Genomic DNA, 24,796 nt, shown 5'->3' with positions numbered 1-24,796 from the left:
GACGACAGCGGGGGAGGGAGCGTCGGCGCCATGTTTGGGGGTGGGGGGTGTTGCCAAGGTAACTGGTGGTGTTAACATGGCGGCGGTGTGGTTGGGGTGATTGAATGAGTCTGAGTGTGCACCCACAGCTGGGTGCAGGGCAAGGCCTCACCGCCCCCTGAGCAAAGCAGGGTTTCTCAGCTCCTGGAGAACAACAAGGCCATGGTGGATAAAGCACACTGCTCAAGCAGCACCCGCTGGGCCTCATTGCAGCTCCTTCCCTCCCAGCCTTGGTGATGAACCCTTCAGAGGAGAATCTTTTATGGCTGTGAAGTCGGCGTGTCAGCACTTACAGCACCAACACACAGCACTTACAGCACCAACACACAGCATGCACAGCACCAACACACAGCATGCACAGCACCAACACACAGCATGCACAGCACCAACACACAGCACTTACAGCACCAACACACAGCACTTACAGCACCAACACACAGCATGCACAGCACCAACACACAGCACTTACAGCACCAACACACAGCATGCACAGCACCAACACACAGCATGCACAGCACCAACACACAGCATGCACAGCACCAACACACAGCATGCACAGCACCAACACAGCATGCACAGCACCAACACAGCATGCACAGCACTAACACACAGCATGCACAGCACCAACACACAGCACTTACAGCACTAACACACAGCACTTACAGCACCAACACACAGCATGCACAGCACCAACACACAGCATGCACAGCACCAACACAGCATGCACAGCACCAACACACAGCATGCACAGCACCAACACACAGCATGCACAGCACTAACACACAGCATGCACAGCACTAACACACAGCATGCACAGCACCAACACACAGCATGCACAGCACCAACACACAGCATGCACAGCACCAACACACAGCATGCACAGCACTAACACACAGCATGCACAGCACCAACACACAGCATGCACAGCACCAACATACAGCATGCACAGCACCAACACAGCATGCACAGCACCAACATACAGCATGCACAGCACCAACACACAGCATGCACTCTGTTATGGATGCTGGGTGACCTCTGTCCCATCAGAGCCCGAGCTGATAATGAGCCATAATGATAACACAGAGGTATTTTTAGACCAGCTGTTATCAAAGAGTTTGATTTCCTGCTCTTTGCAGCTAAGGAGCCCCTCCCATAGCAGGGCTGTACCTGTCCCTTGCTGGTGTGAGTGCTGTGGCTGGTATCGCTGTGTAGGTGCCTTATCTCAGTCCTCAGGTGGCCTTTGCACTTTCCCCTGCAGTATCGAAGCACCCACACACCCTCAGATTACAACAGGACAAGGTTAGGAAGGTGTTCTGCCTGCCTGCATCATGTGCAGCACCGGAGTTACCTGCTCAGAAGGAGCAGTGAGACGGGGCGTGTTAAAACTTGGGCTGTGCAATCACCTTCATGTTGCCACAGCAGGAGATAGCAGTGGGGAGAGCTCCCCAGAGCTGGGCAAGGCAGGCAGCCTGGGATGAAAACTGTATTTCAATGACTAAAAGCAACCCAACAGGGAAGTGATGCCCCACACACAACAACGAGAAGCTGCTTAATTGCAACCTGCTTCAAAATCAAGCAGCAAAGAGCTTGGAAGCGTACAACGGAGCTCAGACAGCTCTATTGCCCAGCAAGGTGGAAGAAGCGCATGAATCAGGTTCTCAGCTCCCTGGTCCGTCTCCCTGGCGTTATTCCCAGACGTTTTTGTTATTAGCAACGGCTTAAATCAACACGAGGGATTAGCAGCAATGTGTGGAAAGGTGGAGCGGTTCTGCCCGTTGTGTGCACGGTGTGGTAACACCGATTGGCCAAGGAGCTTTGGGGGCGGATGGTGGGAAGCAAGGAGGTGTGTGGATGGCACCGTGCTGTTTGCCAGTTGTGAATATTCGTCCGTAAAACGGAGGAGAAAAACTTTATATAGAGCGATGCAGGGGTGGGGGACGAGAGAACGGACTGAAACTCAGCACCTGGGACACCTCGGTCTGAGGTGCCGGATGGGAGCAGGGTTGGGATGCTTTGGGCTGTCCCTTGGTTGGGGTACCCGCTGACTGTGCTGTTGCCATACGAGGTCGCTCTGCCACCGCTCCTCGACATCCCTGCGCCGGCCCCGCAGGGCCACAGCTGTTTCCCACTGCACGGAGCCAGAGTACACTGTGTTCGCCCGGAGTCCTTTATTAAGCAAAATGTTTATGCATGCCTCTGCTCCGATGAACATCTTGGCCGGCTCACGCAAAGCCTGCTCTGAACTGCGCCTCCAGCTGCTGGAGGGCCTGGGGCAGGATCAGGGGGACCCTAAACTTAGGATCTTTCTGCTGGATGTGTCCCCATGGTGGGCAGCCCCTCACTTGGTCTCTATGCCCTCAGCCCTGCTGCAATACCTTGAAGCCCCGGGGTTGCTGCTGGCCCCTCTGATGGGCTATGGGGGGGGATTACCTTTTGGCACCCGCCCCACAAACCTGCCAGCCCTTCCCACTCCAGCAGGGCTTTGGGGTGCAGCTGGGGGTTCCAAAAACAGCTGGTACCTGGGCCTCAGCACATCTTTGGCAGCGCAGAACAGCATTACTGGCATTGTTCCTCCTCAGCAGCCTCCTGGCACATCAGCCCAATGTGCTGCCATCATGTCCATGCTCCTGCTGAGGCCCCCAACCCTTCCAAGGGGTTTTCCCTCTGAAAAGGGAGCTGCACGCCTTGAGCAAAGGGCACCAGCACTCTGAGGTCTTATGTATCTCTGCAGATGAATCCAAAGCCATGGAAAAGTGTTGAGAGGCTGGTGGGGATCTGAGGACACCAATGTGGGTTGAGGATAGGTCTCAGATGGGCTCATCCATGGGCACATGAGCTGGGATCTGTGCTGTGGATCCCACAGTTGAAAAGTGCCTCAATGAATGGTTCTATTTCATGTTTTGGAGGGTCACATGAGATGGAGCATCCCAATAGCACAGTTAAGCTGGAACAAACCAGTGGGACCAGTGATGAACCAGTGTTCTTTTGGGTGGTGCAGTGGGTGCCTTGTAAGAGAGACCAGCCCAACGTGTTTGCTAGGGAGAAGAAGGGATCTGCAGCAAACCTCAGGGCTCACCACCTTCAATCTGGGATGCCAAAAAACTGGTGGCCACCAGGTGCCAGTGGCCATCGTGTTGGTGACATCGTCCCATTGGACACCCAGGTGTGCCAGGCTGCCTGCATGGGCTGGGATTCTTTCCCAAGAGTGTTGGCTTTTGGCAGAGCTGGTTGCCCAAGCAGCCCCATGCCCCTGCCAAGCTGCGTGCCACGGCCCTTGCGCAATGGTGTTGATAAACACTGCGGGGCATGCCAAGTCCTGTGGGACGCAGCTGTGTGCTGGGGCTGCAGGGAGTGCCCAGCAAGGCAACAGGAATTTTCCACTCTCGGCAGAGTACGTCTTGCCCGGCCGGGTATTGACCCAGGGAGGTGAAGACTTGTCTGCTGGTGTCCCAGCTGCCTCTGTCTGACCCTATCAGCCCTGCTGTGCAGCCTTGTCCTGGGAACTAGTCAAGGCGGGGGATGGCACAGCAATAGGGCTGGGATGGGGTGTCACTAAGCCCAAGGCAATCCAACCATCCCCATGGAGACATTGTGTCCTTAGCTTCCCTTTCCAAGGATGTAATTGCTTTCCAAGAATAAGGACCTTGCCCTGAGGGTGTAGTCCATGTCCCCAGGACTCGCTTTGCCCTTGGGACAGAGATCTCTTTGATATTTCTCTTTGCATTTACCCCACATGGTGCTGTGGTGGCCCCTTCTGAGAGCCTTCCACCTCAGGGCTGCATGGGGAAAGCCACTGGCATGGGGATGCACATGTAGGTGCTGCCCTGTGCTCCCAAACCTTGGAGTAGCACAGGGCCCCCCAGTTTGGGACATTGCTGCTTGGTTTAAAGGGGCCTGAGGTGCAGAGATCCCAGCCATTCTTTTGGGGAATTCTTTCAGACCCTGATTTCCAGCTCTCAGGTTTGCTGAGGGACTCCATCAGCACTTGTTTTGTTGCAGAAGTTGGGCAGGGAGTTAAAGAAGCCTCCCTCCCTCCCTCCCTCCCTCCCTCCCTCCCTCCCTCCCTCCCTCCCTCCCTCCCTCCCTCCCTCCCTTCCTCCCTTCCTTCCTTCCTCCCTTCCTTCCTTCCTTCCTTCCTTCCTTCCTTCCTTCCTTCCTTCCTTCCTTCCTTCCTTCCTTCCTTCCTTCCTTCCTTCCTTCCTTCCTTCCTTCCTTCCTTCCTTCCTTCCTTCCTTCCTTCCTTCCTTCCTTCCTTCCTTCCTTCCTTCCTTCCTTCCTTCCTTCCTTCCTTCCTTCCTTCCTTCCTTCCTTCCTTCCTTCCTTCCTTCCTTCCTTCCTTCCTTCCTTCCTTCCTTCCTTCCTTCCTTCCTTCCTTCCTTCCTTCCTTCCTTCCTTCCTTCCTTCCTTCCTTCCTTCCTTCCTTCCTTCCTTCCTTCCTTCCTTCCTTCCTTCCTTCCTTCCTTCCTTCCCACTTTCCCACTTTCCCACTTTCCCACTTTCCCACTTTCCCACTTTCCCACTTTCCCACTTTCCCTCTTGCTTTCACTCTCTCCATCTCTTTCAGTTATTCTTTCTGTTTCTCTTTCTCTTCTCCACCTGTTTCTCTCTCTCTTACTCCCTTTTCTTCCTCCCTTCTACTCCTTCCTGGCCTTGCCCCTTCCTTGCAGAGAAAACTTTGCCACCCTGCAGTCCCTCTGCCCGTCCCCTGTCAATCCCCCAAAGCCAAATCAGCAATTCCTAACGCACAGGTTTCCCCCAGGGCTCCAGCACAGGTGACAGCACAGTGACACTCAATGACGCCAGGCTGGTCACTGGCACAAGGCAGGGTGCTGGGGAGAAGCAGAGCTTGGGCAAAAGGCAGCGGAAGAGACAGCAGGCATGCTCGGGACGGGGTGTTCTCACCACACGATGATAAGGACAGTCAATAATAAAAACAGGCAGCTGGGACGCAAGCCCAGCCTTGAGCCAGCGACCTTCAGGAGCTGGGTTACTGGAGCAAGCCCAGGCTCTTGGCAGCAGGGATGGTGAGCGTGCAGCCCTTCACACCCTGAGCAGAGGCTGTGAATCCTCACGCTCACTCAAGTGCACCTTGAGAGATGGGAGCTGATGCTGTCTGGATGCACACGGCGCTCATACTGCAGATGGTAATGCACATGCGTGCCGCCCAGGCAAGCCCCTGGAGCAACCCTGTGCTCTTACATAAGGAATTGCATTTACAAACCGCTGTGCAAACATGACCCACTCACTGAGAACACCGCCTATCTCAGCAAGATCCTGATAGAGCAAAGAAAAAAAAAGAGGAAAAAACAGCTTCCAGTCGGGGCTGTTTGTGTCTCGTGACCCTGGAGGGGGAAAGGTTGGTGTTTGTGCAAGCCAAGTCCTTGCAGAGCTGTGGGACAGGGCTCGGCGTGACAGTCTGGAAGGTTCGAACTGGCCAAGGTCCCGCTGGGCGTCCGTCCCGCAGCAGCTTCTGGATCTTTCAGAGCTTTGGGATCTGCACAGAGAGGCGCGTCCCAGGGCTGCGTGCGTCTCTGCAGAGCACAGCCTGGACATTTTGGGGCTGCAGGACCCCAGTCTCAGGGCGTTCCCTTCCCCTGCAGAGCACTTCCTCATGGCAAGGGGTGCAGGACGTGCTGTCACACTGTGTGTGGGATCTCGTGTTGCCCGTGTGCTCAGGGTGATGTGGGCATGCAGCTGATGCTGTAGGGCATGTGCCTCTCTCTGTTTGCTTTGGGGAGCCTTCCCAGCACCACCTGTCCCGTGCAGACCTCTTCTTCCCTTGGCCTCATGCACTGCATCCCTTTGAGCCATGGGGGAAAGGCCCCGTGCAGCCTCAGAACGACAGGGACGAAAAACCAATGGGTTTGGCAAACAGCAAAACCGAGAGAGGAACTGGGAGTTAAAAATAACATTACTCACAAAGAGCCATCCCCCTGTTCCCAGCCATTGCTCACAGTGTGCCTGTGAGAACTGCAGTCCCGCAGGGTACCCGAGCCCTCCGTCCTGCTGTGCGGGAGGTGTCTGGGAGCAGCACATCCATGCAGCCTCTTCTCTGCCTGACCTTAAATGCACCCTCAGGCCTGGAGCAGAGGACAGGGTTTGCAGTGCGCCCTGCTGCAGCACCCTGCCTTATCTCGCCCTGCATGCCACTGCCTCGCTCCTCCCTGCGAGCACAGCCATGCACAATCAATGCCTTGGGCTGTGCTCCTTATTCCTGTGCAAGGGCAGCCATGTCCTTGCGGCCCCACAGCTTGGAGCCAAAGGGCATTTGAGGTTGGGAAACTTTTCTAATGACACCTCCCTGCTTTGAAATCCTATGGGCTGTTTGTTTGGGTGTTGTTTCTTTTTCCGCAGTTCCTATGTTCTCCCTGTATAGGTGTCCCAAGGCGCTGCTGTTAGCAGCTGGAGCAGAAGGGATGGAGGGCACTGCTGGGTGGGAAGATGCACGAGCAGAGCTGGAGCCTGAGCATGCCTTCCTACTGGGCAGAGTGAAAGCACAGAGCATGCAGCTTTTCCCCCGTCTCTGCCTCCTGCAGCTCCCAGGACACCCCGTGATGGGTAACAGTGAACCCCTGCCCTTCATCTCCCAGCATCCCCCTTGCAAACATGGCCCAGCATGGGGTTATTCCATCCATGGTCAGATCTCATCCTCTGGGAGAGGGGTCCCAGCATCCTGTTCCTGCATGCTGGTGATCCTACAGGATCCCTCACCAGCGGGGTAGGGGTAGGGAGCAGTGTGGGGCATGGTCTGTGCACTGGCTCACACCACAGGGCCGTGGTTGCAGCATCGCGGCGCTCAGGCATTGCGGTTTGCAGGCAGCGGCGCGCACAAACCAGAAAGAACAAACTGTTCAGCCGCCAGCCCTTCCAGCTTCTGCTTTCGAAGTTATCTAACAGCACAAACAAAACCAGAAGGCTCTGGCTGGGCTGCAGCTGGCCTGCAGCGAGGGAGAGGCACAACCCATCCCATCTCTGTCCCCATCCCTGTTTCCTGCTCCCATTCTCATTCCTATAGCCAAGCGTGCCATGTGGGATCGCTGTGCTCTGTTGGACCCCCAGCACATGAGCTGGGGTTGCCAAGGGAGACTGGAGGGAATGGGGTGGAAACAGGGACCAATCCTGGGTGTTTCAATAGCACTGCGATGTGGCCTTTGCTTTTGCCTCCTTGTGGGATGTGCAGCATGTGGCTGAGCATTCCATGGGGATGGAATGCTCCTCTGTACCCCTAAATAAGCCAAGCACTCAGAAGGCGCCATGTCTGCCCGTGTCCCTCTGCAAAAAGGTTCAGCATGGGGACATCCTGGACATCTCACAGTTGTCCCTTACAGGAAAGGAGAAACCAGGCCCTGAAACCCCCGGCTGTGCCGCAGCATCACAAGGGCTGAATTCACACGCAGGGGCACAGGTGGGAGGGGGAAGTGGGGAAGGGGTGGGGAGCAGGGTTACGTGGCCCCGCCGTCTTCCTTCCTGCGCCAGCGCAATGGGTATATAAACAGCTGAGCTATAATTATCGGATGGGAGCCGGCCGGAGCTCCTGGGCACAACAATGCTGCAGCTGCAGCACTGGGGCCATGGGGAGCCCAGCAGGGACACAAGGAGGTGAGGGATGTGCAGAGATCTTCACCCCAATGCTCCTCCCGCACAAGATGCTGGTTGTGCCTATCCCAGCTCCTGCAAGACTTTCTTGTAGGATAGGAGATACGTGTAGGATAGAATCATTAAGGGTGGAAAAGACCTCTAAGGTCATCTAGTCTGACTGTCAACCCATGGATCTATAGGGATGCATGAAGGAAGGGGGTCCATGAAGGACAGGGGATTCATGCAGGATTGGGATCCATGTAGGATGGAGATATGTGAAGGGTGATCCATGTAGATCCATTGGGATCCATGTAGAATGGGGCATCCATGCAGGATGGGGTATCTGTGCGGGGTGGGGGATCCATGCAGGGTAAGGATCCACATAGGACAGGGGGTCCTGGATGCTGGGAGTTTCATTGAACACTTGTGCTGGGTCAGGCTGAGGTAACCACAGTTTGGGTTGGGATTTCTGCAGCTAATTAAAACAACAGTGAGCTGGGAAGGGAAAGCTGAGAGGTGGCATGCAGACGCCCAGTTGTTGCAAAAGGCTCGGCCAAGGGCTGGCGGTGGGACATGGCATGTGCTCGGGGTCAGCTGTGTTCCCAGCTCCTCCAGCCCCATCCAATAACAGTGTTTGCTTTCACTTCCCTGCTGGGCTTCCAGGACAGGCGAGTGCTGGGAATTTTCCACAAGAAGAGAAACAAAAGCAGAAGACACGCAAAGAAAACAACGTTCAGACTTGGAACTAAGGAAGGAGTCCAACATTTCCTACCCAAAAACATCTGCACTTAGGCAAGGGAGGGGACAGGGAATGGAAGCAGACACCTGAGTGAGCTGAATGGGTCACAGAATGGTCCTGATTGGGGTGGGAGGTTGGTCCAGTCATTTTGGCCATGGGGATGGCACCTGGCTCAGGCATGAGTGAACCACAGGTGGGACATGAGGTTTTGTGTCATACCCTGAGCTGTTTGTGCTCCCCAGAGTTGGGTTTTCTGCCCTGTGCTGAAGTTTCTTGGGCTTTGAAGCTGGCTTTGTACCTGCTGGGGGTGTCAGCACCCTGAGCCTCGTCTCACCTGCCCTGCTCCTCCTCCGCTGCCGGGCAGGGCAAACCCGGATTAGCTGTTCCCCAGCACATCCCAGGTATTTGCTCCATAGGACAACCCCCCCCCCCCGTAGGGCTGCTGATGAAAGACCAAGTGCAAGTTGCCAGCAGAGCCAATTGCATCAGACTTTCCCCATGAGAGAGGCACAGCCCGCATTACAAAGCCCCAGTCCTGGGTGCTCCTGCCCCAAAGAGAAGGGAGCTCAGGGGCACTGCTCACCAAGGATTCTCTTCTGTAGGAATGAGCAGATGGCAAAGATCTCCCACTGCAGTGTCCATCAAACCCCACAACCTCAGCCCTCCTGGTGTGACCCCAACTCTGTGCTCTTCTTGCACACAAGGGTTATTTTCTCCCAGCACAGAGGTATCCGGGCTGCCTCGTGGGCTCTGTTTTCTTCTATGTGCCAGTCAAGCAGAGTTTTTCCTTATCCCCCCCTTGCTAATTGTTTCCGTATGGCTGTAATTTTACCATGTCCTGGAGCAGGGCTGGGTTCCCTCCTCACACAAGATTGAAAACAAGAGGTTTCCAACACCAATGCTGGCTGCTGGCCGGCCAGCACAGCTTGTACACTGTGCCTGGGAGCAAGCTGTGCAGTGCCAAAGATGCTCTGCTGCCTCTGGATGCAGCCAGTGCAATTTTGGGGGCCTGGCAGCCCCATCCCTCCATGCACTTTTCCCTTGGGTAGCAGCAAGTCGTGCACCAGGCTTTGCACATCAGCCTGCCCAGAGGGATGGGGCCGTGCAGGGCACACAGACAGCTAAGTATAGCTGTGTTGTCGTGCACAGCCCTGGGCACACGCTGTGTTGTTTGCAAACAGCAGCCTTGCTGACATGTTGCTTCCTCCCATTGCACCCGGTTGGGAAAGAGCAGGGCAGCATCTGTGTGCTGGTGACTCACTGAGAATGGGACTGAGTGTCCAGCAGCTCTGGTGTGGGGCTGGAGGTGCCTTGTACACCGACCTCCACCAGCACCTTGCCTTGGCCCATGGGCTGTGAGTTTGGTCTCAGGGGAGATCTGCCCCCCCCCCCCCGCCATGGGGCTGCATGGGGCTGATGTTGGGTTCAGAGATCCCATAGGAGTGACTCACTAATGCAGGCCTAGCAGCTGACGATGCCACTTTCAGTCTTCTGCAGGGAAGGTCCCATGTTGGTGATGGACCTGCTTGCTGATGGGACGATGGCAAAGGGCACAGCAATGACATCTGCCGGGTGGCACCATTGGAGGATCCCCATGCCACCTCCCCAGCCCCAGGGCTACATACAGCACTGGGGTCTGCACACAAACCTGAGCTGGAGGGTTGGGGTGCTGTGCCCACAGCTGGGACGTGGTGATGCTGCACGACAGTGGCTGCTTCACAAAGACCCCTCTGTTCTGGAGGCGCTCATGTTCTGCTTGTCCTTATCCCACTTTTAGCACCAGAGAACAAACACCACCGTCCTCATCCAGCGATGGGGCCATGGTGTTCAGGGGCACATCCAGCTGCAGCAGGGATGCTCTGGGAGCGAGGGGATAGACACCATTCCTACGGGATGCTGACCGAGGGTGCTCCCACCCCACTGCAACATCCTCACAGGGCTGCATCCTCCTGCAGCTTTATGGCACACAGGACCACTCCTCTGCCCCCAGCACCCATCCCTGCAGGTTGCACCCTTATTTATTCAGCCTATCACTGGGATGCAGCCCTGCTCCCTCTCTGCATCCCAGCTGTTCTTCCTCTTGTTTTCCGCCAGCTGCTCGCCCACAGCTAAAAATAACCAGGAATTTACAGTCCTCGACCTTGAGCTCAGCCCAGCCCCACTCTGTGCTGTGCCAGCAGCACCACAGCTCTTCCAGCTTCTCCTTGGGATGATGGGGTTGGGACGTGCCATGAGGGCACCACTCATGGTCCCCAGAGTGCAACCCCATAGGTCACCATGGGATTTTGCTTTTGGTTCATTGAAGCCAAGTGTTTTCCAGTGACGTCTCCTTTGCGGATGCTCTGAGCTTATATTTAGAAAAGTTTCCAAGTTTTCCCCCCTCCCACCCCCGGTTTGGGAATGCAGGAAATCGCAGTTTCTGTGTTGTCTCTAAAAGGAAAACTGAGATTGCTGAGTGGTCACCATGCAGCCAAAGCCTTCAAGGAAGACCTGAGCCCTGTGCTGGGGGGGACCAAGGGCTGCAACCACGGAGCTGTGACCAGCCCTTCCAGAAGGGCAGTGAGGGTCACCACAGTGTCACTGAGGGAGCATCCCCAACCTCACCATGGTCATTTTCTCCCTGTATTTAACCTAAATCTGCCCTCTCCCCATCCCTCAGCCTCATGGCATCCTCTGGCTTTGTTAGCACCATCCTTTGTTCCTGCACCCCCTGGCAAAGCTGCCCTACATGTCACCTTGTTAGGTTGCTCAAGGGACGCTGCTCGTTGTTTTTTAGCTCCTTCTCAGGGCAGGGAGGGCTGAGCTCCAAGGCAGAGGAGCAGGAATGATTCAGTGCCCGCGTTAAGCAGATTTATGAGGTTATTTCCCAAACAAAGGCTGTGCTGCCAAACCTCAGCCCTTCCACCAAAACAGCCCCTGTGGGGATCAACACATCCACACCAACCCCTAACCTTGACCCTGACCCTAAACCTCTCCCCTTTGTTTTGGTGCTTTGGTGGGAGATGGGGTCTCCTCCAGCCCCACAGCTGTGAGATGAGCTCCTCTATGGGCTCAGAAAAAAGGGTCCTGGGGTTTTGCTGCTGCTCATTTTCAGACAAACCAATGGAGCTGCAGCCTTCCAAGAAATGCATCCCTGGGATCCTGCCCAGTGGGCAAAAAGACAGCTCTGGATCATCACAGTGTGGAGGAGAGGTTGAAAACAAGTGAGGAATGGGGGGAAATAAAAAGACTCTAAGTACGTAAATACGGTGGGCAGACGAGCCAGCACTTTGTGCTCTGCTCTTGATTTGTTGTTGTTGTTTTTAATCTGAGATTTGGGAACCAGCTGCTATTTATAGTCCTCCCCTCATCCACAACGCTGATCCCTTCCAGATGCTGCAGGCTGGGGGACAGAGCAGGGCTGTGGGGCTGCCCCATAGAGGCAATGGGGGGAGCGCAGCATGGCTCCTTCCCCCTAGGGAAGGAGGGCTGGTGTTGGTGGACTCAGTATTGGGACTGGGGAGGCTGAAACGTCACCATCTCCCCAGTCCCTATAAGATCCATGAGTTCTGGGGTGCCCATGGCAGAGCTGACAGCGGGTTTCCTGCTTGTGGGGAGGATGCGTGGTGACTCATTGGCTGGTAGCCGGGCAGCGGGCAGCAAACAGCTTCAAACATTGCGGGTAGAATGCGTGGGGCTGTGTCAGCAGGAAGAGGCAGCCCTGCTCTGACTGCACCCACAGGCAATGGGTTTGAGGGATGTGTGGTGGGGACAGTCCTTCCCTGTGCTTACGCGTGCTCCTCCGCCTTCCCCAGGGCAGGGAATGGGTTATTTTGGGCCTTTTCTATCTATTTTGGGCAGCGGCTATGAGGCATATGGGTGTGGGATGGGGAACACCGGCTGTGGGCAGGATGGAGGGCGAGTTGCTTCCCATTGCTCAGGTTGGGAGTGATGAGCTGCCCACTTTGGGGGTCTTCTCACCCAACACATGCCATGCACAGGGCCCAGGTGGGTCCCACTGCCCTGGGCTCCCTGCAGGCTTGAGATGCTTTTCCTGCTGACTGTGCTTGTTGAGAAGCTTTCAAGAAGCCCCGATGGCACGAGCTTGTGGAGGCACATGGGATGCCTGCAGCGTGACGGGAACATGGCCACGGGCACGAGCACTGCGTGCCATTGGGTCTGGGTATGGGAAAAATAGGTTGTCAGGCAGATCCTGCCCACAGGCAGCCCCCGGATGACCCACTTTGGAGCTGCACGCTGCCGTCCCTCAATGTCAGTGGCACGAGCCCTGCAGCCAGGATGGGCACAGCCACAGCACTGCCTCCGTCACGGCCGTGTAAACACCGCCCGCGAACAGCTCTGAGTCAGCAGCTGGCCACAAAAACACCCAAACATGGTAGCGGGGCAAGCAGCACAGCCTGGAGCATCCGCAGCCCTTCCTGGCAGGGCATGGAGAGCTGCAGACTCCGACATTTCCCCTACAGGACTCGGCGCATTGCATGTGGCAAACGTCATCTCCACAGCAAACACCTGGAGAGGCACAGAGCTGTGTTAGGGGAATAAACAACTGTTCTTCTGCTTTGATGGCAAGGCTTCTTCTGAGCTTGCTGGGGGCTATGGGGCATCCTGAGCTGGAGGAGCAGGGTTTGGGTTTGCCAGTTTGTTGGCTTGGGTTAAAAATCATCATCAGCAAGGAAATAATAAGTGCAAATGGGAAGAAAGAAAGTGTTCTGGTCTTGGAGTGCCCTTTGGAGTGGGTTGTGGTGGGAAGCCGCCATGCAGGGCGGTGACACAGCATGCAGGGGGTGCTGGGGAGGTGCTGGGGGCTTCATGTTTTGTCACTCAGGCTCTTTGTGCATCCTAGTTTCTGTCCTGTGGTAATCAGTGTAGGGACAACTGTCAGAGTAGGGACTTCCCCAAAGCTCTGCCCTCTCTGCTCCCCACACCGGCCCTCAGCATCTCTGACCCTTTGGCACAGGGATGCTGAGCTGGGGCTCACTGGCTCTCAATGCATGGGGAGCTCAAAGCATCATCCCGTCAGCAGAGATATGTGCTCTGCATCCATCCTTCATGCATTGGAGCGCAGACCCTGCATCCCTCGTGTCCCCACATCATGCCACGCTCTGTCACCTGCCCACGCCACATGGCCAGCCCACAGCAGGGATGCTCAGAGCAAGAGGATGCTGAGCCACCTCCCTGCAGGTCTGCCAGCCAAATCCCTGCTGCTGGCCGGGGTAGCTGAGCAGGGAGGGCTTTGATGTGCCACTCCACCAGCAGCCACAGCTGCTGGGCACAGCAGGACGGCACCGGGCGGCTGCTTCACAGGCACAGCACGGCTCTGCCTTGTTCTCATCCCCATGTTACACAACACAGGTGGGTGGGAGGGCAGGGAGAGCCAGGCGGTGGCAGCTGCAGAGCTGCTGCATGGCTGGAGATTAATTGGGTTAATTGGGAGGAAGCCGGCAGCCGGCGCGCCGATGGGTTTTGTGTGCTGGTGTGAGGTCAGCATGGGGATGGAGGTGCTGTGGGGGCACTCCGAGATGCTCTGGGGATGCTCACGAGAAGCACTCCGAAGTGGTACCTGTGCTGCTGGGAAGATGTTAGGAAGATGTCTCCTAATGATGGGACCTTCCCAGGATGGAACCCCCTGCTTGCACCCCACCAATGCACTGCTGCAAAACAAGCAGTGCTGGAGGGCACGATGCCAGCCCTGGTTCTCTGCACACTTTGTGCGGTCCAAAGGTCTCCTCCTGGAGAATGAGTAACCCAGCCCTGCAGTGTGCACAGCACTGCAGTGGGGTTTGGGAGTCGGGTGCATTTGGGGCAGCTCTGGCTAGAACGTGGCAAAGAAGAGGAGCTGCATCCTGCACTCCTGCACACCTCAGCCAAGTCCTCCCAGGCGCCTGCCTTTCCCACACTGATTTTCTCAGGGATTAACGCTGCTTCTAATGATCAATTAAACCAAATTGGCCGGGTCCCACAGGCCCCTAAATCCGGGCTAATCCCTGGCACTTGCATCCCTCATTCATTACGCCACGGTCCCCGGGGTGGAAGCGTCTGCACAGAGCTGAGCCCACACCGGAGCCCTGTGTGTCCCCTGGGGCACCGTCTGGCCCTCAGGTCCCGGTCTGTCATCGAGCAATTTGCTCCGGTGCTATTTGCCTCTCTGTGCATCTCCCTTTCTACTCAGGAATGAGGAAGTCGGCTTTCCTGGGCAGGTTTACAGCTCACGGCTCCTTATCTCCCCAAATAGAGCCCATTAACTCAGGCACCGTTTGGACAGTCACGTCTCCCTTCACTTTTCTCCTCCTTCTGCTGTAAGCTGTGTCCTTGCTCAGCATCCTTCCCTACTTGTCTGTAATGCCAGCCCCAAATCTCCCTCTCTTTGCATCTGTTGGTTTAAACCAGGGGAGAGGATTTTGCATGGCACAGCCATTGGGGTGGCTTGTAGCCCCCCAGAAGTCCCTGGGACCACAGAGGTTCACTGTGAGCACTTGGGGCTTGCATCAGTCTCAGCTTTGGCTGTGGGTGGGTTCCTGGCTTGCAGAGCCCTTTTTCTCCATCAGGGCCCCCACATGTCCCCATGTTGAGTCAGGCTCCTGGCACTGATAAGGCAGGGTGGGAGGAGAGGGACCCTTCCCTGTTGCCAGCCCCATCCTCATCTTCATTCCTATCCCATTCCCATTCATCCTATCCTGGTCCCAACCCCATCCCTGCTGCTTCCCATCCCAACACCATCCCTCCTCTATCGCATCCCCATCCTCATTTCATCCCCATCTCTATCCCATCCCCCATTCTAGCCCATCCCCTCTTCATCCAATTCCCATCACTATCCTGTCCCACCCCAACCTGTCCCATCCCATCCCATCCCATCCCATCCTATCCCCTTTCTCATCCCTGTTACATCCCATCTGCCACACCCACCATCCCCATCTCCATCCCATTCCCAGCCATACCCCTTATTCATCACCTTCCCCATCCTCATCCCACCCAATTCCATTCCATCTCCATCCCACCACCTTCTCCATCCCCACCCCAATCCCAATCCCCATCCACATCCCCTCCCTGTCCTCATTTCCTCTCCAACCCCTTCCATCCCATCCTATCCCATCCCATCCCATCCCATCCCTTTCCCCACCCCACACCCCAGATGTGGGGCTGCCTGTGCCATGCTTTGTGGTTGGGGCACAGTTTGCCACGGGCTGTGCCATCGTCCCCCCATGCTGGGAAAGCCCCACTCAGCCCAGCAGCCACTTCTCTTATTTTTACATCTTCAACAAATCACCCGTTTCTTAGAGACTGCCTGACGCAACACCTTAACCCTTCCCTGCCCAGGCTGCAGCGATCCCATAGATCCCCACCATGGGGAGGGGGGGTGACGTGTGACTACCCATAGGAAGGGAGAGTCCCTTGTCACACCCCACGCTGCAAGGCGAGGGGACATCAGTCTCGGAGCAGCGGGCAGCACGGTGGGGGGACCCTGCCAGCCACAGGGAGGGGTTTGTGGCTGCTCTGCCCGTGCCATTGGCTGTCCCTGTGTCACACCACGCTGCCAGCGCTCTGCCCATGGAGGGGGGAGGGGGGAAGGGAGGTGTAACTGGGAAAGTGGTTTTGGGGTGCGTGGGCTGAGCGGGATGGGGGGGGGGGTCAGCCACTGCACTCCCACCCCCTGCAGAAGGGTGGTGCACAGAGGGTGGGCTGTGCTGACACCGAGCACCGTGCCCTATCCCTGCGTCCCATCCACACATCCCAGATTCACTTCTGTATACAGGGGCTGCCCCGCCTGGATACGCACACAGCAGGGGGAAAGCTTGCACACGCGTGTGCACCTGCAGGGCTGCGGCACCGCCCGCAGTGGGGTCCCAGCCCTGGGATGGGGTGGGGAGCAGGGAGAGGACGGCCGCCTCATCAGCGTTCCGTGCACCGCGGGTCTGTTTTGGTGTTTACCAGCGTTTCCTTGGCACCAACCGTCCCCAGCCCCGCTGTGACTCATGTCGGATCGGCTTTGCACCGCCCTCACCGCACTGAGGCCTGAAGCCACGGTGAGAGGAGCAGGATGTGGTCAGCGCGGCTCAAACCCCACGGCACGCCCCCAGAGGAGGGGGCCGCACCCATCCCACCGTGCTGCACACACCTCAATCCCCATCCCTGCCAGCCCCGGGGATGTTCACATCCATCACAGCTCTACCTCTCACATGTTGTATTTAAGGATGCTCCAATCCTGCCCTCAGGGCTGCAAGATGCCAGAGCATTGATAGTGGAGGAACAGTGCAGCCCCCCCTGCGTGACCCCCAGCACATCCCTGCACACACAGGGGCACTGAGACCTGCAGGATCCGCTCACCTTCCCCCCCCCCCTCGCCCCCCATAGGATGCAGGGTGCTGCTCTCATCTCCAAATGAGCCCATCCAGGGGTCTGACCCAAACACAAGGAGCAGGGCTCAATAAGGAGCAGCATCATGAAACCCAAAGGCTTGGCAGCACCTGGGGAACAGCAGTCCCATCCCACTTCCAATCTCAACCCATATGACCCCATCCCCTCAGCGGCCCCCTCCCCATCCCCAGACACACAGCACGGGGGCAGCTGCTTCTATAAAAAAGTAGACTTTATTGCCATTTCTACCTAAAAATGTACACAACCACATCACTGCTCCAACCGTCAGACGTCTGCAGGGACGTCCCGTCGCTCAGGAGGTGGGGGGGGGGGGGTGTCTTCCCCCATTTCAGGGCCGTTTTGGCCCTCTGGCCACCCAGTTCCCCCAGTTCCACCCCAGTGCCATTCCAGTCTCCTCTCAAATCCTGCCCAGAAGGGCGCAGCCGGCCTGCAGCATCCCAGGCACCGCATAGACACAGCTACACAAACACCTCAACTATAGTCAAACAAGGTTTGGTTGGCTGGTTTTTGGTTGTTCTCTCTTTCTTTCCTTGTAATCCCCACGCTGACGTGCGTGCAACCACGACAGCTGCTCAAGTCCAGGTTCGGGTTGCCCCCCCAACCTAAAACACTGGGGCTCGGTGCTCTCCTTCCAGCCGCATCCCCATGGACAGCGCTGTGGGGTCTCGGCGAGCCCTGCCCCACACATTGCGGGGAGGGCAGACAGGTGGAGGTCAGCCGCCGGCATCTCCCGGAGGGACGAGCATCCCAGCACCGGGCTCCAGCAGTCCTCTGAGCCAAGGCAGAAAAACTTGGCGTATTTTGGTATCGTTGCAGGAGATGAAGTAGAAAGAGTTCCGTGGCTCTGCCCACCCCAAGGACAGAGCCACTTTACACCGCAGAGCCCCCCGAGTGCTGGGCTTGGGGAGCTGCCCCTGGGCTCTGCTCCTGGGGGTGCAGCACCTCGGATGGGAGCCGTGACTGGAACTTCTCCAGCTGCTCGGGGCTGGCCAGGGTCTTCAGGAGGCTGTTCTCACGTTCCAGCTGCGAGTTCTTCTCCAGCAGTTCCTTAATCTGCTCCTTCAGCACCTCCACCTCCTCCCTCACCGCGTACATCAGGTGGTTCTTCACCAGGTCCTGCAGGCAGGGGAAGGATGGGGACCGTTGGTGGGATGCTCAGGGGAGCTGCCCCATCCCTCCCTGCACCCTGCTGCCCTCCACCTCCATCCATCACCACTACTGATCCATCACCTTCCTCGGGGTGCAGAGGCAGCCTGCAATTCCCTATCACCCACAGGGCTCCATTCAATGCCCAAGACCCTTGAAGGGTCCTCTCCCCCCCCCCCCTTCCCCCTTCATCCCCCCCTGTTTCTCTGCGCACTGCGGCGCAGACAGAGCCAATGAGCACTGCCAGCTGCAGGCAGACAAAGGAGCCGCTCTGCTCGGCAACAGGCTGGGGAGCAGGGGGACCCCTATGCTGGGCAGGCACCTCCTGGGAGCAGGGACCCCCCCACACACACACCCCTAAAGATGACAGAAGGCTGCAGCTCACCATTGCCTGCTCGATCTTGTTGTCAATGGCCACCACGCTGGCTCCAGAGGCACTGGAATAAAGCAGAGAAGGTGCACGTTAGCAACAAGCCCCTGAGATCTGTGCAGTGGGGCGTGTCCCCCTATCCCCCCCCCGTCAATGAGGCAGCAAGCAGAGAGCCCCCCATGCAGGGAGCTCATCTCCTAATGGGATGGAACATAGTGCCATTCCCACGGGGGCCAACGCACTGCACTCCCCAATTCACGGGGTCAATGCTCCAGGCTGCCCCATTTCAGACGGTCAATGAAAACCGGGAGGGGGGCTCAGGGGCTGCCCCTACCTGTTGTCCAGCTTCACGGAGACCACGTCCCCCCCGAGCAAGGAGGAGAAGAAGGAGATGGAGAAGTTGTGCAGCTGATAGACAGCCACCTCCATGGGGGAGTGGTACACGCCGGTGCTCATGGCTGCGAGAGTTCAGACGGATAGCTGAAGCTCCGGACCGCACTGCGGGGCCCGGCTCACCGCCCTGGCTTATATGGGCGGCGGGCGGGGACACGGGGGGGCCGCCCCCAGCGCCGCAGCGCCGCTCTCGGTAATGCTGAGCGCTGCCCGCTAATTGCCCGCTAATTGCGCGGGGTCCTCCGTGCGCCCAGCGCTCCTTCCTTTCTCCGTGCTGCGCCCCGAACGTGGGGTGCCGTGGGGTTTAGGGTGGGGAGACGGGGGTGAGCCCCGAGTTTGGGGTGGCTGTGGGCGCAGTGTGGGGCAAGGAGAGGGGGCGTGCGAACAGTGGGGGGTGTGGGAAACGTGTAGAGAGGGAAAGGGAAGTGCAAACCCAAAGGGAGTGCGGACAGGAATGGACACCGATTGGAAGAGTGTGCAAAAAGAGATGTAGAAAATAAGGTGGGGTGTGCAAAGGGCAAACGGAACGAAAGAAACAAAAGGTGCGCAAAGTGAAAAGCGGGGAGCAAAGCGAAACGGAGAGCGAAACGAAACCCGGAGCGCAAAACAACGCGTCCTCGGGCGGCGAACCGAGATACCGAGATCAGCTCGGAACAAAACAACGAGAGGGGAAAAAAACAGCACAACAGAAACGGGAGCGAACAACAACCCCGAGAGCAAAACAACCCCCGGGCGCAAAACAACCGGCCGCCCCGCCTCCCCCCTCCCCCTCCGCCCTTGCGTAACCCCGCGCTGCTGCTGGGGTTTGGGGGGGGTTGGAAGCGCAGCCCCCTCCCGAGGCCGGGCTCGGGGCTGCAGGGCTGCGGGACGCCCCTCCGGCTCTGCATGGGGTCCTGGGGGGAAGGAGGGTGCAAGCGTTGAGCAGCACCGTGTGCGTGATGCATGTAGGGCACCCTAAAACCGGGATGTGGGGGTGAGGAAGGGAATGTTGCCATCCTAAAGCTGTGGGGTGGCAATGATCCCCCCTTGCCAACCCCAGGTTGTGCTGGCATTGCCCCTCTGCCTCGCTCCCTATCCCCACCTGGAGCTTATTGCTGCCCTCTGGACCCAGTGGGACTTTGCCCCGTTGCTGAGTGTTCTGTGGAATACCCCTCCAAAAAAAATCCTACTGATATTTGGGGTTGGTGCCATGGCCGTGCCCCCTGAGCGGGGCCTGAACTCCTCCTGGGTCTTCTGCGGGTGGGATGTGTGAGCAGATTGCCCACCTACCCATGGAGGGGCACAGATGGGGATCCCTTTGTCCACGTGAAGAGGTGGCACATTGCCCTGTGCCAGCACCATCCTGACCCCCGCAGAGCCCCCGGTCCCCCCAGAGCCCCACTCACCAGTCCCTTCTCCTGAAGAGGCTCGGAGAGTACGGCGGGGGCACAGCCATGCCCCTCTGTGTCCCCTCTGTGTCCCCTCTGCACCCTGCAGCTCTCCAAGGGCACAGCCAGGGCACTGGCCACATCCCGGGGCTGCAGGGAGGGGACATGGGCACGGGGTAGGGACACCGGGGGGTGACCTCAGCCACGCTCAATTGTCCCTTTCAGAGCCTGGAGTGTCACCCGGGGCAGCGGGCGGGTGAAAGGCGCTCTGTGTGTGCAGGGTGACAGCCCCAGGATGCCACCAGGCGGGCAGGACACGCTCAGCGGCACCGTGCTGGGGTCCCCATGCAGCAGGAGCCCACCCAGCCCAGTGGACCTGTGGCACCTGGTGCCGGAGCACCAAGGGCTGTGTGCACACACAGCTTTGTGCCTGCCAGGCTGCAGTACATGGGGAATCTCAGGGCAGCTCCATGCAAAGCCCTGCACCCGCTCATGGTGTTGCGGGGTGCACACACACACACACACACACACTTGTGTGCAGCTTGCAACCCATGCACACCCTGCACACACCCTCATGGCATGCACACGTGTGCATTCCCACACACCTTGGCACTTTGCATGCACACACCTGCACGCACACGCTTGTGTGTGCACGCCCTGCAAGCACACGTGTGCCCACAGATGCATCTTGCAAACATGGTGCATGGTGAGCTCCACTTGCAGAAACCCCGGAGCCCCTCGATTGCTCCGTGCCCCCTCTGGCCCTTCTGCTCTCTCCCAAGGCCTCAGCTCAATGGGAGGAAGGCCCTGCAGAAGGTCGGAGCCGTGGGAAATGCTGGCTGCCGGCCTTGGGGAGGCTGCTGCAGGAGCTGTGCCAAACAGACCTCCAGCTCCAGGCGCACAGCAAAGCTTGCACGCACGCAAAGAGGAACCCCCAGCCCCAAGCCCCCAGCCCTATACTATATCCCTGTCCTCAGGACTGGGGGGCTCACACACCCCTCTGCCATCACGTGGCACACAGCACAACCCCCATGGGCGTGCACACTCTGCTGGTGGCCCCACAAACCCCAAACACGGGCACCCCACAGCAATGGGGCACAGGGGGGAACCCCAACACCCCGGTGCCACACCCAGGGGTAACCCCCCCGCCCTGGGGAGGCCGTGCTGGGTGCAGGGGGGGCTGGCAGGCTCCCTGCTCCAGCTGTAGGGCGGCCTGCTTCCTCTGATAAAGGGCCTTGGCCGTACTCCCAGTTCCCTGCTCGCTGGCGTGTGAGCGCACAGCCCCGCTGACAGCCGCGATTTGCCTTTTCTCTCCAACTTTGTCACCAGGACCCCATCCCACACCCCGCCCCACTGCGCCCTGCTAGCATCCCTCTATGTTTGGGGATGTGGGGATGGAGAGCACGTGGATGGGAGGCGTGCGGGAGTGGCCGGCTCGCTAATTGGAGAGCAGCTCATTAGGAGAAGGAGAGGATATGGGTTGGGAAGCAGCACGCGGGCACCCTATGTAGCAATGCCACACAACCCAGGAAACACAGCATCTTTCCCAATCCGGGCTTGGCATCCCTAACAGGACCTGAAAGCAGGCTGGCAGATGGAAGAAGCACGGACAGCACAGCACTGAGGTCAGAGGCTGAGCCCTGGGGTCAGGCTGGGACGGGAGATTTGGGGCTGGTTATTAATACCCTGCCTGGCCTTTGGGAAGCACGCTGGGCATTTGGAATGGGACGCAGCACTGCAGCCCCCCCCTCCCCTCCCCTCCCCCTGCTGACATTTCAGAACAATAACAACACTGAGGGCACCGTGCAGGGCGTGCAGCTGTCACCTTGCTGCTGTGCCCCATGTGTCTGGGCACTGCTGTGCCACCGCCTGGGGATGGCTTCACAGTATGCCTGAAAGGCTGTGCTGTACCTCCATCTGAGTCCTAATCCTCAGCCCAATCCCAACCCTAAAGCCAACCCCCAAACTAACCCCAACCCTAATGCCAACTCCTAGCCTTAGCCCTAAACCAGCCCTAACTCCAACACTAAGACCAATCCCCAAACTAACCCTAAGCCCAGCCCTAGACCTAACCTTAAGCCCAGCCCTCATCCTAACCCCAGCCCTAACCTCAGCCAACCCTCATCCCAATCTCAACCATAACTGTACACCTAACTCCAACCCTCACCACAAACCTAACCTTAATCCCAACCCCAACCTGAACCCTTACACCCGTTCCTAACCCTAAACTCAACACTACTCCTTTTCCCTCTCCTTTTCCCTCACCCTACCCCCTGCCCTGGACCATATTGCTGCTGCCCCACAGGACTGAGGTTGGGCTGCCAGCCCCACAGGAGCTGCCTGATTGATACTGAGAGCTGATGACCTCTGGGGTCTCCTCCACCCCAAATGCCTCCACGATTCCATGGGACCTCTTTCAGGATTCTGCATCACACCCCAAACTCGGTGCTGGGGGGGCCCTGGCTCCCCCCACACAGGTCTAAATACAACCCCAGACGGAGGGTGACAAACTACTGTCCCCATGCCAGCAACACAGATAAATATAGCTTGCTGCTCATCGGCGGGGCATGGCCATGGGGCAAGCACAGACCTCCTGCCCCCCTGCCCCACAACCAGTGGGGCTGTGACATTCAGAGCCTGTTGATCCCTTTCCTGGGGGGCTCCCACGCAGCTCAGCCCTGGCTCTCAGCCTCACGCCCACCCGCTGTCCCCTGCTCAAAGCTCTCTTGTCACTGCAGCCCACGCGCTGCAGGAACAAGTTCTGCAGGGCCACCTCTTGGGGTTCTGCATGGCAGGGACCGGGATCAGTGGTGCCATGCCATAGATGCCACCCTGGGGCCTCCTGTCTCCTGAGCAGGGCTAGGATTAGCATTGGGCTCAAGGTTAGGGTTGGGGGGAAGGTTAGGATTAGTTTGGGGGTTGGTCTTAGGGTTGGGGTTAGGGCTGGAGTTGGTCTCAGGGTGGGGTTTGGTGCTAAGGTGAGGGGTTAGCATTGTTAGTGATCAGTTTGAAGATTGGGTTTAGGGTTAGGAGCTGGGATTGGGATTTAGCCTTAGGTTCTCCTATGGGCAAGAGCATTGAGCATCCCTCCTGTATGCCTGCAGAGAGCACGCAGCCAGGGGAAACCCCCCAAACCAGGCTGGAGGTGCTGAGGGTGGACTTTGTGAACCCCCAACGTGGGTCTGCCCCCACTGCACACTGACCCACCATCCACAGTGCCTCCTCCTGCAGGTGTCCATGGGCCACCGTGGCCGCCGAGCGCGGTGCCAGCAGTGCCATCCCCCCATGGGCTGCGTTATCGGGGTGTTCCCCAGCACCGCAGCCCTCACCCCATCCACTATCGCCTCCCGCCTCACCTGGCGCCTCCCCCAGGAGGAGAAAGTTCAGGTTGGAGCAAAACAACAGTGGGTGCAGGTGTGGGCATTGTGGGGAGGGACACAGGAGGGTGGAGGAGAGCAGGTTGGATAAGCACAGGCATCGCTTCCACGGGTGCACAGCTCCGGTCTCCAGCTTGCATGGGGGGGGGGGGGGGACACCGTCACCTCCCTCCCCCGTGTCCCCTCCCTCCCTCCCTGCCCACATCACACCACGCACGCGGGGAACTCTCGGCGTCTCTCCCCCATTTCCCCCCGTGGGCCGTGCAGGGGGTGCTCAGCCCGGCTCCTCCTCTCCCACCTGAGCGTCGGCCCCGCGTTATGCAAGGGCTGCGGGAGCCGTGGGGAGAGGTCACGCAGGTGCCACGTGCGGAGCCATGTGCCCCCACGCAGCGCTATTTTGGAGATGCCGACGGGATCGGCCGATGGGGACCGTGCGGGGGATGGGGAACGGCTCCAGGGAGCGGCTCCCCCACGTCCCACCGACCCGTAGCGGGCCGCAGGTGGCACCACCCCGAGCGACAGCTGTCTGCGTCCCCATCGCTCCGGGCACGGCGGGGATCAGCCCGGGGTCCGTGGAGCGCGGCACGCAGCCGGCAACGGAGCGCGGCCCCACGGCGACGGGCACCCACCTGTGGAAGAGCAGCAGGATGGAGAGCAGCGTCTGGTCGATGTTCCTGTTGCAGATGCCCTGGTTGAGGAGGTAGCAGGGGTCCCGCACGACGGGCTCCAGCGAGTCCTGGCGCATGATGGAGCTCAGCTTGGCGGCGTTCAGGTTCTCGCCCTCCAGCTGCTCCCGCAGCTGCCGGAAGCCGCTGGCGGTGGGGCTGCCCGGGTTGTTGTTCTCTCCCCCGTCGGCCCCCACCAGGTCCAGGCAGCAGCTGCAGCAATCCAGCCCCACTGGCGAGCGGCACTGCTCGCCGGGCGACGAGGACATCCCGGGGCCGAGCGCCGCGCGCAGCCGCCCGGCCCCCGCTCCTCCCGGCTCCGCTCCGGTTCCGCTCCCGCTCCGGCGAACGGCGGCCCCGAGCGCCCGGCCCCGCTCCCCGCCCCGCACCGCCGCCCCACCCCGGGGAGCCCGCCCCGCCGGCACCCGCTGCGGGCAGCCCGGCACCGCCCCATGGCAGCGCCCGGAGCTGCGGGGCTCCCTGCGAGCAGACCGCTGGCACCGCGCCCGCCGTCCCCACGGCTCCGGCCGCTGGGTCAGCACCGGGGGTATCAGCAGCCCCCCACCATCCCGCTATGGCCGCCCACCGCCCTGTATGGCGCGCTGCCCCGCTGCACCCACTGCGCTCATTGGCGCCCAATAACACATGGGCACCCACTGCCCCACGGGCACCAAATGCTCCATTGGCAACCACCGCCCCACTGAGCACCTACTGGCACCCCCTGCCCCATTGGAACCCAATGCTCCATG

The 24,796-nt window shown here is 58.8% G+C and overlaps 1 protein-coding gene across 3 annotated transcripts; it reads right to left on the bottom strand.

Moving 5' to 3' along the window:
• Positions 1–16,922: 16,922 nt before the first annotated feature.
• TSC22D3 (TSC22 domain family member 3) lies at positions 16,923–24,421 on the bottom strand. Of its 3 annotated transcripts, none has more exons than XM_015860190.3 (3): positions 24,012–24,421; positions 18,261–18,312; positions 16,923–17,845 (listed from the first exon to the last, which is right to left on the bottom strand). In XM_015860190.3, the coding sequence occupies exons 1-3, from the start codon at positions 24,314–24,316 to the stop codon at positions 17,600–17,602; spliced, it is 603 nt and encodes a 200-aa protein (XP_015715676.1). In that variant the 5' UTR covers positions 24,317–24,421; the 3' UTR covers positions 16,923–17,599. The 3 variants fall into 3 exon arrangements, with proteins under 3 accessions (XP_015715676.1, XP_015715677.1, XP_015715678.1); XM_015860191.3 differs by lacking the exon at positions 24,012–24,421 and adding an exon at positions 20,024–20,791; XM_015860192.3 differs by lacking the exon at positions 24,012–24,421 and adding an exon at positions 18,580–18,745.
• Between the last annotated feature and the right edge of the window lie 375 nt (positions 24,422–24,796).

Source organism: Coturnix japonica, chromosome 4 (assembly GCF_054131305.1).
Source record: "Coturnix japonica strain WE chromosome 4, WE-NBRP24, whole genome shotgun sequence".
In the NCBI taxonomy this organism is placed as follows: Eukaryota; Metazoa; Chordata; class Aves; order Galliformes; family Phasianidae; genus Coturnix; species Coturnix japonica.
The sequence above is the reverse complement of the archived record's forward strand: the minus strand, read 5'-3'. Positions and strand labels throughout refer to the sequence as shown.